This window comes from Anser anser (assembly GCF_964211835.1).
Source record: "Anser anser genome assembly, chromosome: 3".
Lineage (NCBI taxonomy): Eukaryota > Metazoa > Chordata > Aves > Anseriformes > Anatidae > Anser > Anser anser.
In genome coordinates, this window is record NC_139722.1 from 12,132,596 (window position 1) to 12,145,248 (window position 12,653).

General features: G+C 42.3%; 1 protein-coding gene across 8 annotated transcripts in view; it reads right to left on the reverse strand.

The window, feature by feature from the left end:
- VSNL1 (visinin like 1) overlaps positions 1 to 12,653 on the reverse strand; it is an 88,498-nt gene continuing 75,845 nt past the window's right edge. For all 8 annotated transcript variants that reach the window (XM_083827974.1, XM_083827980.1, XM_083827978.1 and 5 more), the window contains exons 3-4: positions 1,902 to 2,117; positions 1 to 969 (exon numbers count right to left, since the gene is read on the reverse strand). In XM_083827974.1, coding sequence (XP_083684100.1) covers positions 772 to 969; positions 1,902 to 2,117 — 414 coding nt within the window. In that variant the 3' untranslated portion in view covers positions 1 to 771. The remainder of the gene's footprint in view (positions 970 to 1,901; positions 2,118 to 12,653) is intronic.

Consider the following 12,653-nt stretch of genomic DNA (forward strand, 5'->3'; position numbering starts at 1 on the left):
AAAGGTCAAATGTTATAAATTTATTTTGGGACATATATATTGCAACCTCTGTGGAAGCTTTTGAAAATTCAGGCAAAGATCAATACACTTCCAATAAAACCTTTAAACTTCCAATAAAACAATATTTTAAACATTATATATATATATTTATATATACTTTTAAAGGGATCATTTTAGCAGGATTTGCTTTTTTATACTGCATTCCTCTGACATAGCTCTTTCCAGATTGAAGGGATGCAAATGAGGTAAGAATTAAGGCAAACCTAAAAGGCATGCAAATGAAGTACATTTATAGCCACTGACAATACAAGCACGTGTGGATCAGACTCAAGAACTGAGGAAGTCTTCCCTCTGTCTGTCCAATACTACTTTACAGCAGAATGGTGACATGGTTTATAATAAACAGTTAACATTACCGTGGGAATTCAGTGTCACTAACATTACTCAGTCTAGGAGACACAGAGCTAGCATCAGTAAAACATGAACAATAAATAATATAATTCACTGCAGCACAGGACTGCTGCACAGGCTTCAGAGGAATAGGGCTGTTATGAAATGACAGTGCACACATCACGTTGTGGCAGTTTATTTTTATAATATATACTTTTAAAATTCTTTAGCAAATGACATTCTCATGCACACAAGTGTTTCAAACACAAGAAGCAAGTCCATTTATAGGTAGTCCAAGCAAATTTTTGTGTGTGTGGAAATAGCTGCAAACTGAATGGAACATTAAACTTCTGTGCAGTCTATGATGCATTGTACACAAGCTCATTTTTGAATGTCACACTGCAGGAGTAATACAATGGAAGGATCACTCTTTGCAGCTTCTTTGAATTCATCCAGTGTGATTTGGTCGTCTTTGTTCTTATCCATCTTACTGAAGATCTTGTCTACCCGCTGCTCAGGCGTCAGACCATCCTCATTCATTTTCATCATTATCACAGTGCCCACCATTTTGTAGATGGCCTTTGGGAAGAAACCACATAGAAAATTCAACATGTGATTAACTGGATTTTTTTTCCTGATATGTTCAAATTCTGGAATGATATTCTAACAATAACCTGATTGCCAGTTTCCCTGAGGATTTTTCTTTTTCTAAGAATCTGATGTCCTTTCACTTAAAACAAGGAAGAATGGATTTTACTTTCTTCTTTAAATATTTCTTTAAATGGTTGCATTTTGTATATTAGAGTAAATTTCTTTTGTTTTCTGTTTTACAGTGCAAAGCTGTTGTAACCTATTCCCTGGATGAACTATTTGTTTCATTTTAGTCACTCCCTTGAGATATCCCCTATAAGCTATGAATAAACAGTTTTAGAAGTCATCTTCTTTCAAAAGTTTTCCATGCATACATGTGAGCAAAGTCAGGCAGTAACCATGGTGGCTAGTAGCTGGCAGATGACTAGGGAGGTAAACTACGCTTCCCCTTATATATGACGGTCGTCTTAAAGCTGTGAAAGCTCAGTTAAAATACTGCGTTGTTATCCCTGTAAATTTCTGCAATCGTTTAATCTCCATTAAGCTTTCAGCCACTCAAGCTACAAAACAGTAATTTCATGGGTGTCAAGTGGTTTTGAGATGGGCTTTGTAAATCCTTTGCTCTGCTGTTTTTATGCTTAATCCTTTCATCAGAAAACAAATTTACCTCTTGATATTTAAGAGCTTATATGCACATATGTACTTGCAGCAATTTTCAAAGATTACACATCTATTAAAATGTTAGTGTGTTTGTACCACATATGCATGAGTCAGTATAGGATATATATATATATAGAATGCACTTTTTTAATGATAGAGTGCAAAGTCTCATGTGCTTAAAGTCTAAAAGGTATGTGAAAAAGTAATTAAACTTTACTAATGTTCAGACATGTTCTTTTTGAGTGCCATATTGGTCTCACCTCTATAATTTCCAGCATTTCCACTCTTGTAATTTTACCATCACCATCCAGGTCGTACATGTTGAAGGCCCAGTTTAGCTTTTGCTCAAAGCTGCCTCTTGAGGTGATGGACAGTGCACAAATGAACTCTCTGAAGTCGATGGTCCCATCTCCATTTTTATCAAAGGTTCGGAAGGCATGCTGGGCAAACTTAGAAGCATCTCCATACGGAAAGAACTGCAAAATAAAATGATAACTTGAACTGTGGGTAATGCAAGGGAGCTCACTGCGCACCTGCCTGCAAAATACTGAAGTAAGACATTTATGAAGATTTGCTGGTGGGCTTTGTGTAAAACTGAAAACATGTAAACTGCAATAGTTAAAGTGTAATAATTATTAAAAAAAATATTCCTATGAAAATCTGTTTGTTTACTGCAAAATGTATTACAGATAGATTTAATGCTGAAGAGATATTGTAAGGGAAAAAAAAGGCTAGTTTAACTAGATGACCCTTAAAATGCAATCGGGTACAAATTAGAGATTGCACCTAATAAGTAAAGCAGCAGTTACATTCCATACATTCCATGTTTTTTTAGCAATTTTCTGAGGAAACATGTTTAGTTGATGCAGATTGCCATCTTTCAGCTTTGGAAGTTCAACCCAGTGATTTAAATTCAACCCCATCAGAGAGATGAGCAGAGCTGTCTCAGGCTCAAGCTGCACCTGTGGCATTTTGCAGTTCATCTCATGGCCCATGTTATTCGGAGGAAGCAGTTCCTGAGCAGTAACGAGTTGGGATGACTGAATCCTATTTAATGCTGTGAACAGTGCTGAAAACACACCTTGGGGTAGTGCAGTGCTAGGGAGACAGACGGCGCTTTGAGTGGCAGAGCCAGGCTGGCATTCATTCTTGTCTGATCTACACCGCATTTTAAACTATTTCAGATTGTATGCCTGCTGCTAATTCTGCGGAGCATTTACATTTACAACTGTTATTGTTTTTTGCCTTTATTGTCAGACTATGAAATACAGCAACCAAGGTGAATTTTAACAGTATTTTTTCTGCTTATCAGTAACCAGCCCTTGGATTGTTGCAAGCAAGTAGATGTGTGGGCTTGTTGTTACAAAAATTTATTTATTTAAAAAATCCACATATAGCTTGAAAAATCAGGAACATATGTTCTCTTTTGCCAACAACACAATACAAATGCATATGATGAAAACTGAGATTCAGTTAAGCAATACAGGGCAATGCTGTTCATGCTTAACATCCACTATCAGTGAACACTGACAGTCACTTAGCAAAGTATTTCAAATGACCATCAGATGTAGGTTTTTGGCTGATATTTTTCCTCTGAAAAAAATATGATTTAAGATATTTGAAGCAGTAGTTTCTGTTTCTTTCTGTGGCCCAGTCTCAAGAAAATATATCTTGTAAGAAAGGGAGTTTAAATAATTGCAGCGAAGGGACTGGATGCAAATAATGCTTGTTTCTGTATTCCCAGCACAGTGCCCAAGGGGTCGTAACCTGAAAGTTACCTCCAGACTTATTTTCTCTGATATTAACTTTTCAGACACAATTCTGGATAACCTTTGCAGTGCTGTACAGGTATGATTACAATGTGATCTCTTCTCTGGCTCAGTGGCATTACAATCATTGCAAACATTGCTTCTTGCTCTCAAAAGATATTGCAGGGCTAAATTCTGTCCACATCCATCCATTCAGAATATTGCCCTGTTGTGAATTACCCTACCGGAATGAAGGATTTTGTATTATCCCAGAAGTGGTGTCAAATATGCTCATCTCACTTCCCACATGTCTTTTCAGGAGCATAGGCTGGAGGCACAGAGAGAGGGGGACATGCCGAACCCCTTTTCCAGAGGTATTTTGTTCAGGTTAACATTGCTGTTAGAGCTCCTGTTTTCTCATTTGAATCTGTATGGGTCAGCATCCGGCTGCTGGCTCTTGGCTCCTTCTCCCATAGCTGAAGTATACTGGAAGAACTAAAGAACTGAATTTCAGTGAAGAAGGTCACCTATGAAAATGGCTAAGAGGTGGCAGCCACTCAGAAATACCCGAGAGCCCCAAGATGAAGTGGGGGATTAGCAGGGGTCAGTGGCTGGAGATGCCGAAGACTATTTCTAAATTATTCATGGGGAAACGTGAACACATAATTCAGTCCCTCATTAGCTGAGCATAAGCAAGCTGTGCCTCTCTCTTGTCTTACAACATTGACCTCACGTAACAGGGAGAAAAGCGTCCTCCCAGTTTTCTCACGCAAACAGGACAACAATTTTTCTCTTCTGAGCTGAGAAAGGTGGTGGCATTTACAGCTTAGCAAGGGGAACGATTGGATTTGAAGCCTTTTTTATTTTCTCTGTTTGGTTCCCTCTGGGGAGCAAATGCAGTAAAAGGTCCTTTAGGGACTGAGGACACTCTTCTCCAGTCTGTACCTGCTGGTTTGTATTATTTTTAGCCCAGAACAACTCAAAAACAATGTCAAAGCTTGTTTAGAAACCTGCTTGAAGACTTCCATTGTCCATTGGCCCATTCTGAAATGATTCATTAATAAGAAATGAAGTAAAAGAAAACTGAAACAATTGCAGAGCAAAAGAAGCCAGCTCTGGCAAAATATTATTTATCCATTAAGATACAGCGAAGCCTTAGCAAGGTGTAAAGGTCTTTTTTTTTTTTTTTTTTTCCCATTAAAAACAGGCTGTTAACTATGTTAGTCTTAGCCAAGTGGAAATGGGAGACAAGGCTCACTGGAAGACAAACACCAGTTCTGGCAGGAAGGAATATGAGGGTGGTTTAGTTCGCCTCATATGGCACTCTGGCATAGGCTCATTGAACGCTTCAAAAACAAGCACAGAAACACAACCGGGATTCTCAGGGGCCTACAGCAGCCGGGCAGGTCCGTAGGATCCTCAGCCTCCTCGGGAAACCCTGCCCAGGTGATGAATTTACACGTTAAAGGCAGCAGTTCGCTTCTGCTGCAGCGGTACTACTGAAAAGTGCACTCTCACTTTACACACCAGTCAGGTATCCTGCTTTACCCTTTACATCCAAAAATCAAGGCCAGCTCTACCTGCCTGGGTTTTTTACAGCACTCAGTTCTATGGGTGACCAAACATCGGTCATTTCTTTATTTCTGCTTGTCTAGTCCCATCTCTTTCCTGGCCTGTGCTTTTTCCCAGACCGGTTAGCTCAACAAGCTGGTGTGTGAAGAAACTGTTCTCTACAGACAGCTACTAATTAGGAGAGGAAAAAGGAAGAGAAAAATACAAGTCCCTCTTATTTTACCACTAAATTTTGGAGGAGAAGAAAAATGTCTTGAAGGTGACAGAGCTGGGACCAGCTGAGAGGAGGGTAAATGCAATCTTGCCACCCAGCAAGTCTTAAACCTCCAAGGGTCAGTAAAAGACTACTGCAAGGGATTGCAACTGGCAGGCGGTGCAGCTGGCTCCCACGGGAAAAGCCTTAGACAATTCCTGCTACAAATACATTTTAGGAAGTAGCTGTATATTCTATTTATCTACTCTGTTAGGTTTTCTTTCATCCCTTTAATAAGTTTTCTAGCCACACGGTTCACCTTTGAGAGAGAAAATGAGCACTTTGAAAATTGGAAAGTTTGGCTTCTTTTGGAAGCTCAGACTGATAGGTTTTGTAGCCATCTTCTTAAATTTGAACTCAGACACCGATTGCTGCTGGTCAAGTCCCATCTTACAGATCCTCAGAAGAAAGAAGCCCTTTGAAGTGTATTTTCCTAACAGTTGTAACAGCTGTTACCCACCATATTTTCTGTAGAGGGACCAATTTCAGAGACGAGGTCTTATCCCCAGCCATGTATGTCAGTGTTATCATTTTAAGCTGGATCAGATACATTTCCCACTCTGCAGAGCCACAGCATTAAATCTGTTTGAAACCACAGTGCATGAGCACGATGGATATTTTCATCATGAGCTAAAGCTGCGGCAGTATTTTGGTCAGTGAGGGGGATGTCTGTAATAATGTGGGATGCTGCACAGTAGCTTTTCAGGAGGACAAAGCTCTGGGTTCCTGCCAGAAATCTGACATACAAACACAAGAGCTGGTGAGATAAGAAGACAGGTTCCTTTTCAACTCTGTCCTTTAGGAAAAAAAAAAAAAAAGTAATATAATATAACCTACTGTACTCTTACACTTCATGTGTTAAGGCATGAGAACAGGAGAAGACTTACAGGCTCAGATGGCTGGGACCCTTTGGGAAAGTTGTGCCTGCTCTGGCACCGGGGTGAAGTGCAGGGCTGCCAGCATCTTTTTGTACAAAACTGAAACCTAATGTAACAGGGGCATAAGCAGAACAGCACAAAAGGACACAGCAGAAGGCAGAACATGCCCTTTTATAGCCTGTATGACCCAGTACTTCTGTCCTTCTGGATGAGATTTGACTACCTTGGGAACAGAGCTCAAGGGCAGGTCAGGACTGATACATCTTTAAAATAGATAAAACCCATGTTGCAAAGAGTTCCTGAGGATGCACAAAATAAGGGTAGGTAAGGCACAATGTGCCACTATTATTCGTGTTAAGTCTCATTCTCCAGAGCAATGACAGTGAAATGAATGTGAAAGGTTGGGAGCTGCAACCATGCCCATGCTGTAGTGGAGAGTGCTGGCAAAGAGCATCCCTGCACGGGTGGCATGGACCAGGAGGGAGGGGAGCAGCAGGACGGGGCAAGGCCAAGCAGGACCTTGCTTGTGAGCCCACATCTGCAGGTGTGAGAGCTACAGCATCGGCTGGGGATGTGTCATGCATCACTCTTGGGTTAATGGAGAGTGGCTCCTCTGAAGAGGTGCCTGAAGTCATCAAAGAAACTTCTCCCTTGATTGGATGTAGGGGGAGCAGAAGGATCACTGAGCTTAAATTATTTTTAATTGAGAAGTTTTCACAGTCCTAAATGGGGAGGCTTCTTGTAATCCTCAGACTAGGCCTTTTCCTAGCTATCTTCCATATATTTTTGGCTGAGCAGTGTTTTCAGTGCTTGCCTACATACCAGGCTTTCCAAAATCCCAGCAGTGGGATGATGCAACATCCTTCCCCTGCTGAAAGGTCTCGGCCTGGATGTGGAAACCCCACATATGCTTCCTTCCTTGCCTGAGACAAACTGAACTGGAGCTCAGGTGAAAAGTGCCAGATATAGCTCACTGGGGATCAGGGGACTATGAGTTGCCAAACTGGGAACAGCTTGCCCAAACTAATATTAGAGGAATCAGAAAGAGACAAACCTTTTTTTATCAAATCAGCTGTTGAGGAATTCCTTTAGGAGAAAGAAGATTTGGATTCTAGCATTTCCCCCAGTAAACATATTTTAAACTCTACTTTATCTTAGGTAATTTTCACAATTCTCTTTTAAGCTCATCTGCCTCTTAAATGTTATGATGCTAAATACTGTGTGGGCCTGACACTAGAGCAGTATGGGCCAATGCAAATAATCTAATTACTTCAGTGGGGTTTGAACTGTGCCTATGAATGTTAATGCTAAATTTGAAACCATTTCTTTACTTCTAGTTCTGTCAAAGGTTTTCCTATGTTACTATTCGTTACTCCCATTTTTTAATCCATTTTTTACTCCCCTTTTTTTTCATGACTCCCATTTTGAAAGAGGGTAGAAAGGAGGACCCGAGGAACTACAGACCAGTGAGCCTGGAAAGACTCCGTGCCTGGAAAGATCATGGAACAGGTCCTCCTGAGGGCAATGTCAAGGCACATGAAGGACAAGGAGGTGATCTGGGACAGCCAGCTTGGCTTCACCAAGGGCAAATCGTGCCTGACCAATCTGCTGGCCTTCTGTGATGGAGTGACTGCATCAGCTGAAAAGGGAGGACTGACCAATGTCATCTACTTGGACTTCTGTAAGGCTTTTGACACGGTCCCACATGACATCCTGATCTCCAAATGGGAGAGACATGGATTTGATGGGTGGACCATTCAATGGATAAGGAGTTGGCTTGAAGGTCGCACCCGGAGTGGCGGTCAATGGCTCTATGTCCAGGTGGAGACCGGTGACGAGCGGTGTCCCTCAGGGGTCTGTCCTGGGACCGGTGCTGCTTAATATCTTTATCAACGACAGACTGGGATCGAGTGCAGCCTCAGCAAGTTTGCAGATGACACCAAACTGGGTGGTGCAGTTGATAAAAGAGAAGGAAGGGATGCCAGCCACAGGGACCTGGACAAGCTTGAGAAGTGGGCCCACGTGAACCATATGAGGTTCAACAAGTCCAAGTGCAAGGTGCTGCACCTGGGTCAGGGCAATCCTGGACAGGAGTACAAACTGGGAGAAGAACTCTTTGGGAGCAGCCCTGCAGAGAAGGACTTGGGGGTTCTGGAGGTTGAAAGGCTCAACATGAGCCAGCAGTGCAGGCTTGCAGCCCAGAAGGCCAACTGCATCCCGGGCTGCATCAGTAGAGGTGTGGCCAGCAGGTGGAGGGAGGTGATTGTCCCCCTCTGCACTGCCCTTGTGAGGCCCCACTTGGGGCACTGCGTCCAGGTCTGGCCCCCAGCACAAGAAAGATGTGGGGCTGATAGAGCGGGTCCAGAGGAGGGTCACAAGGATGATCAGAGGGCTGGAGCACCTCTCTTATGAAGGCTGAGGATGTTCAGCCTGAAGAGCAGAAGGCTCCAGGGAGACCTGGAGATCATTGTGGCCTTTCAGTACTTAAAGGGGACTTATAAAAAAGACGGAGAAAAACTTTTTACTTGGGCATATAAAGATTGGACAAGGAGGAATGGTTTTAAGCTAAAAGAGGGGAGATTGAGATTAGATGTCAGGAGGAAATTCTTCACACAGAGGGTGGTGAGGCACTGGCACAGGTTGCCCAGAGAAGCTGTGGATGCCCCATCCCTGGAGGTGTTCAAGGCCAGGCTGGATGGGGCCTTGGGCAACCTGGTCTGGTGGGAGGTGTCCCTGCCTACGGCAGGGGGGTTGGAACTGGGTGATCTTTAAGGTCCCTTCCAACACAAACCATTTTACGATTAGAAGTGATATTTAATGAACTGAAACATAACTAATTGTTGGTGTTTAAGTCCAAACTCCCTAGGGCATTTAGGCATCCAAGGCAAAACACAGAAAGGGACACAGGCAATGAAGGGTGCTGAGCAACCATATACATAGCCTGGTCTTCCACCACTCTAAGGTGTCCAAATGTTTTGCCTTAGGATTTCCAAGGGTTTTCCTCACACAGGTCTTTTCAGCAGACTTTGGAGATCCTGTTTCCAGAGGCAGTTACTCACACCATATTCCAACTAAATCCTTCTGTGGATACTATCCCCAACTGCCATTTAAATGAAAAAGCATTTAGACGAATGTAGATAACCACTGAGCATTTGAGTCTCAGAGCTTTCCAAGGCAGAACTTTACTGCACAAATTTGTCAGGCAAACAAGCATCCATGAATTTGGCTCCATGAAAGCAGAAGTAATTTTGGAAGCTATGCAGGCTTCCATTAACAATCTGATCCAGCATTAACTGATCTGGATCCCAGAGATGTGGACGTTTCTGTCCAGTTCTCAGCCACAGAGCAGCAGCCATCAGCACAGAAAGGCACACATACACCATTGCATCGCATGCCTTTAAATGGGCCGAGCTGTTTTGCTCATATACATTGGAAATCAAGTGAAGGCTATTAGGATTCAATTTCATTGAAATTCCAAGCAGTGGAATTGGACGCCTCCATGCTGTGCTAGAGATGTGATGCTGCAACACGTGGGAACACTAGGAACACTTCCAGACATGGCATTCAGATGTGTGGTACATCTTCTGACTTTCTCCCTATCCAATGTTCCTCCTCACCTTGCTTCATCACTCTGTTAGGCAGAAAAATCCTAGGAGAGCTCCCAAAGCTCTCTCAACAGCCACCCCCAGCTACAGCACTGATCTCAGTGGGGCAGAAGCAATGCTGTGCCACTCCACATGAGCTGAAGCAAGTGCTGCACTAGTGGATCTCGTGGGGGAGCCTAGGTCTCTGCTCCATCACAGGTAAAGCCAGGGGAAAATTGGCTGGTTGATTGGGCTCTTTGGGTTAATGATGCATGTGAAAACTGCGGGGAATAGCAGCAGGGTTTTGTGGAGAACATTTCAATTATCTTTTCCTAGCTATTTTTACTTTGCAGATGAAGCTGGAAGAAGCAAGCATAGCCCTCTAATAAACTCTGTTCATGATTCATGAATTGTGTTCTCTCTGCCTTCCAAAATGCAAATAAATGGATAAAAATGGTGCTACTGCATCAGAGTTTGTACCTTTTGAAATCCAAGTTCCACGTATTACTCTCAGACGCTAATATAACCCAAGAAACTGCAAGATGATGACATTTACCTTGCCCATATGTTAAGACTGCAGCTTCTGTTGATGGAATAGGCAATGAAGCAACTGCATCGATGTATTTTTCTCGTGTGTTAACGTAGCTGCACCACTTCAGAAGTCAGATTCATGTTTGTGTTCCTCCTGCTGCTGCCTTTACTGAGAGCATAATATGACCTGATTTCCTCTTTCTACCCTCTTCTCCCATTCAGTGTTTCAAGGGTTATTAACTCCTCCTGGCTTGTTGTACACATACCCAAACACTTCTCACCAAACGCATGTGTATCCCTGCGAGGTAACTGGGAGAAAGGCATTTTCTGTCTCAGCTCTATTCTTTTTATTGTGCTTTATGTATACAAAAGGTGCAGGGCTGTCACAATGGGAAAACTCAAGGTCTGTGCATGTAATACCACAACCTGGTACTACAGGTCCGCATGGGTTTTATCAGCCTGATTCCTTCTGAGGCCTATAATCAAGTTTTCCTCTCAAGTTGTCCAAAAATATGAGTCTGATTATGTTCTGCTGAGTATCAGGGCAGAGATTACCCCCATAGGATTGCAGTGGATCGATACACATGCAGCTGGGCTTCAGCTGAAAGGTATGGACCTGAGCCTTTCAACACTGACACAATTCATTGCTACTGCTGCAAAGCAGAAACCAGCAAGGTATTTTCTGCATCAATTAAAAAAAAAAAAAAAAAAAAGGCATCAGGGATAAAACATCAGTTCCAGAGCAGGAAGGATATAGGAACATGAGAAATGTGTCTCATCAAAGGATGTGAGAAGAATGAAATAATGTTAAAAAGACTTGAGACAAGGATTTAGGACAGGCATAAATAAATAAATAAATAATCAGTAGCTGAGCTGCAGGGCTGAGCCTCTATGAAGGATAATCTTGAGGACTACCAAATACCAGAATCCAAATGACTTTTTAGATTCAGGTCTCAGTTCTCCACGTGTAAGTTCATGATGCATCCTTACCTCAGAGGCGTGCGGCGATCAACACAACAAAAGATTGTGACTATTTCAGATACAGCTGCAGTGGGAGTCATAGAGCCAGCAAGAACAGGGGAGAGCTGCCAGATCTCATGGATGTTTACTGATTGTGTCTCTTGCTCAGTAGCTTTAATGCTGTGAACATGTGTGCATGCATAGACACACCTGGAGGCTTATAAGTAGCTGTCAGTTCTTCACATAAAGAAAAAATATTTGGAAGAGCCATGAAATTTCTCCCATTCAGTGGGAAAATTCAAGACTTATACAGGTTCAGTTAGGATCAGAGAAGAGTCTGTATCTTTCTCAGGCCTCCAGGGACAGTGACTAGCTCTTACATTAGTACTGAGGCCTAAGTCACCCTGTCTTGAACATGTTTGTAGCCACTGAGGAAATGTCCATTTGGAGCATGCAGAAAAGAAATACTTGAGAATTCAGGCACAGACCTTGGATCATCAGTACTGGTTCCTTGCACTTATGTGAGATACAGGTCAGGCTAAGAGACCAGCGAACAAGCACAAACCAAAGCCTGTGACAAAGCGAGTCCCACAGTAAAACAGCACAAGCTACAGCCAGCATATGCCAAGGGGTTGGAGGAAGATGGATGGGAAAAAAGAGACAGCACTTCCTCTTCTGAAACACCCATCTGGCAGGGTCTTCCTCTAAAAAACTTTCAACGTGAAAACTTAATCTCTATATTCACATTTGTGGGGAATTAGTCATTAACTAGCAGGAAATGAATTGATTTTCAATCTCAGCTTTTCTCTGATTAGATTTGGACAATGAGAAACTTAATTGAGCTGTGGTAGTGCTATAGGTCAATATGCTAGCAGATCAGTTATTAGTCAGTGCCAACAAAAAAAAATCTTCAGAGAGAATTGTCGTCAAAACAATTAGTATTGCTAATGCATAACTCGAGGACCAGGGCTAATTAAATGTTATTTCTCTTTGATCTTCCTTAACTGAAAAACAGCACTGGAACACTTTATTTATTTTAAGTTTGGCACAGTCTTCCACTACCCCAAGGTCAGTGATAGCACAGGGCTATGACAATGTCAGGACCCTGCTGTGCTGTAGCTATGCCCCAGACTAATTACATCCTTTTTCTTGACACTATGTTATCTCTTTAGGAATCTGGGAACATACCAGATGGAGAATACACTGATCTGGGACACTTCTTTTTTTCTTTTTTCTTTTTTCTTTTTTTTATTTTTCTTTTCCCCTTAAAGATCATCCAACTTCTTTCGAATTCTGAAAAAAGGGTTTAATTTCCCAGTGAGTTTTGGCTCCAAAGGTTCAGAGTATTAACTTGAATGCTGTGCCTGCTGTGTTGTGAAGCCCTTAGTGCAAATTTCCGAGAAGAATAGAGCTATAGAAGCATCGGTAAGTGCTATTTCCAGCCAAAAAGGGATTTGAAACACGAGTCACTAAAGTCTGAGATATC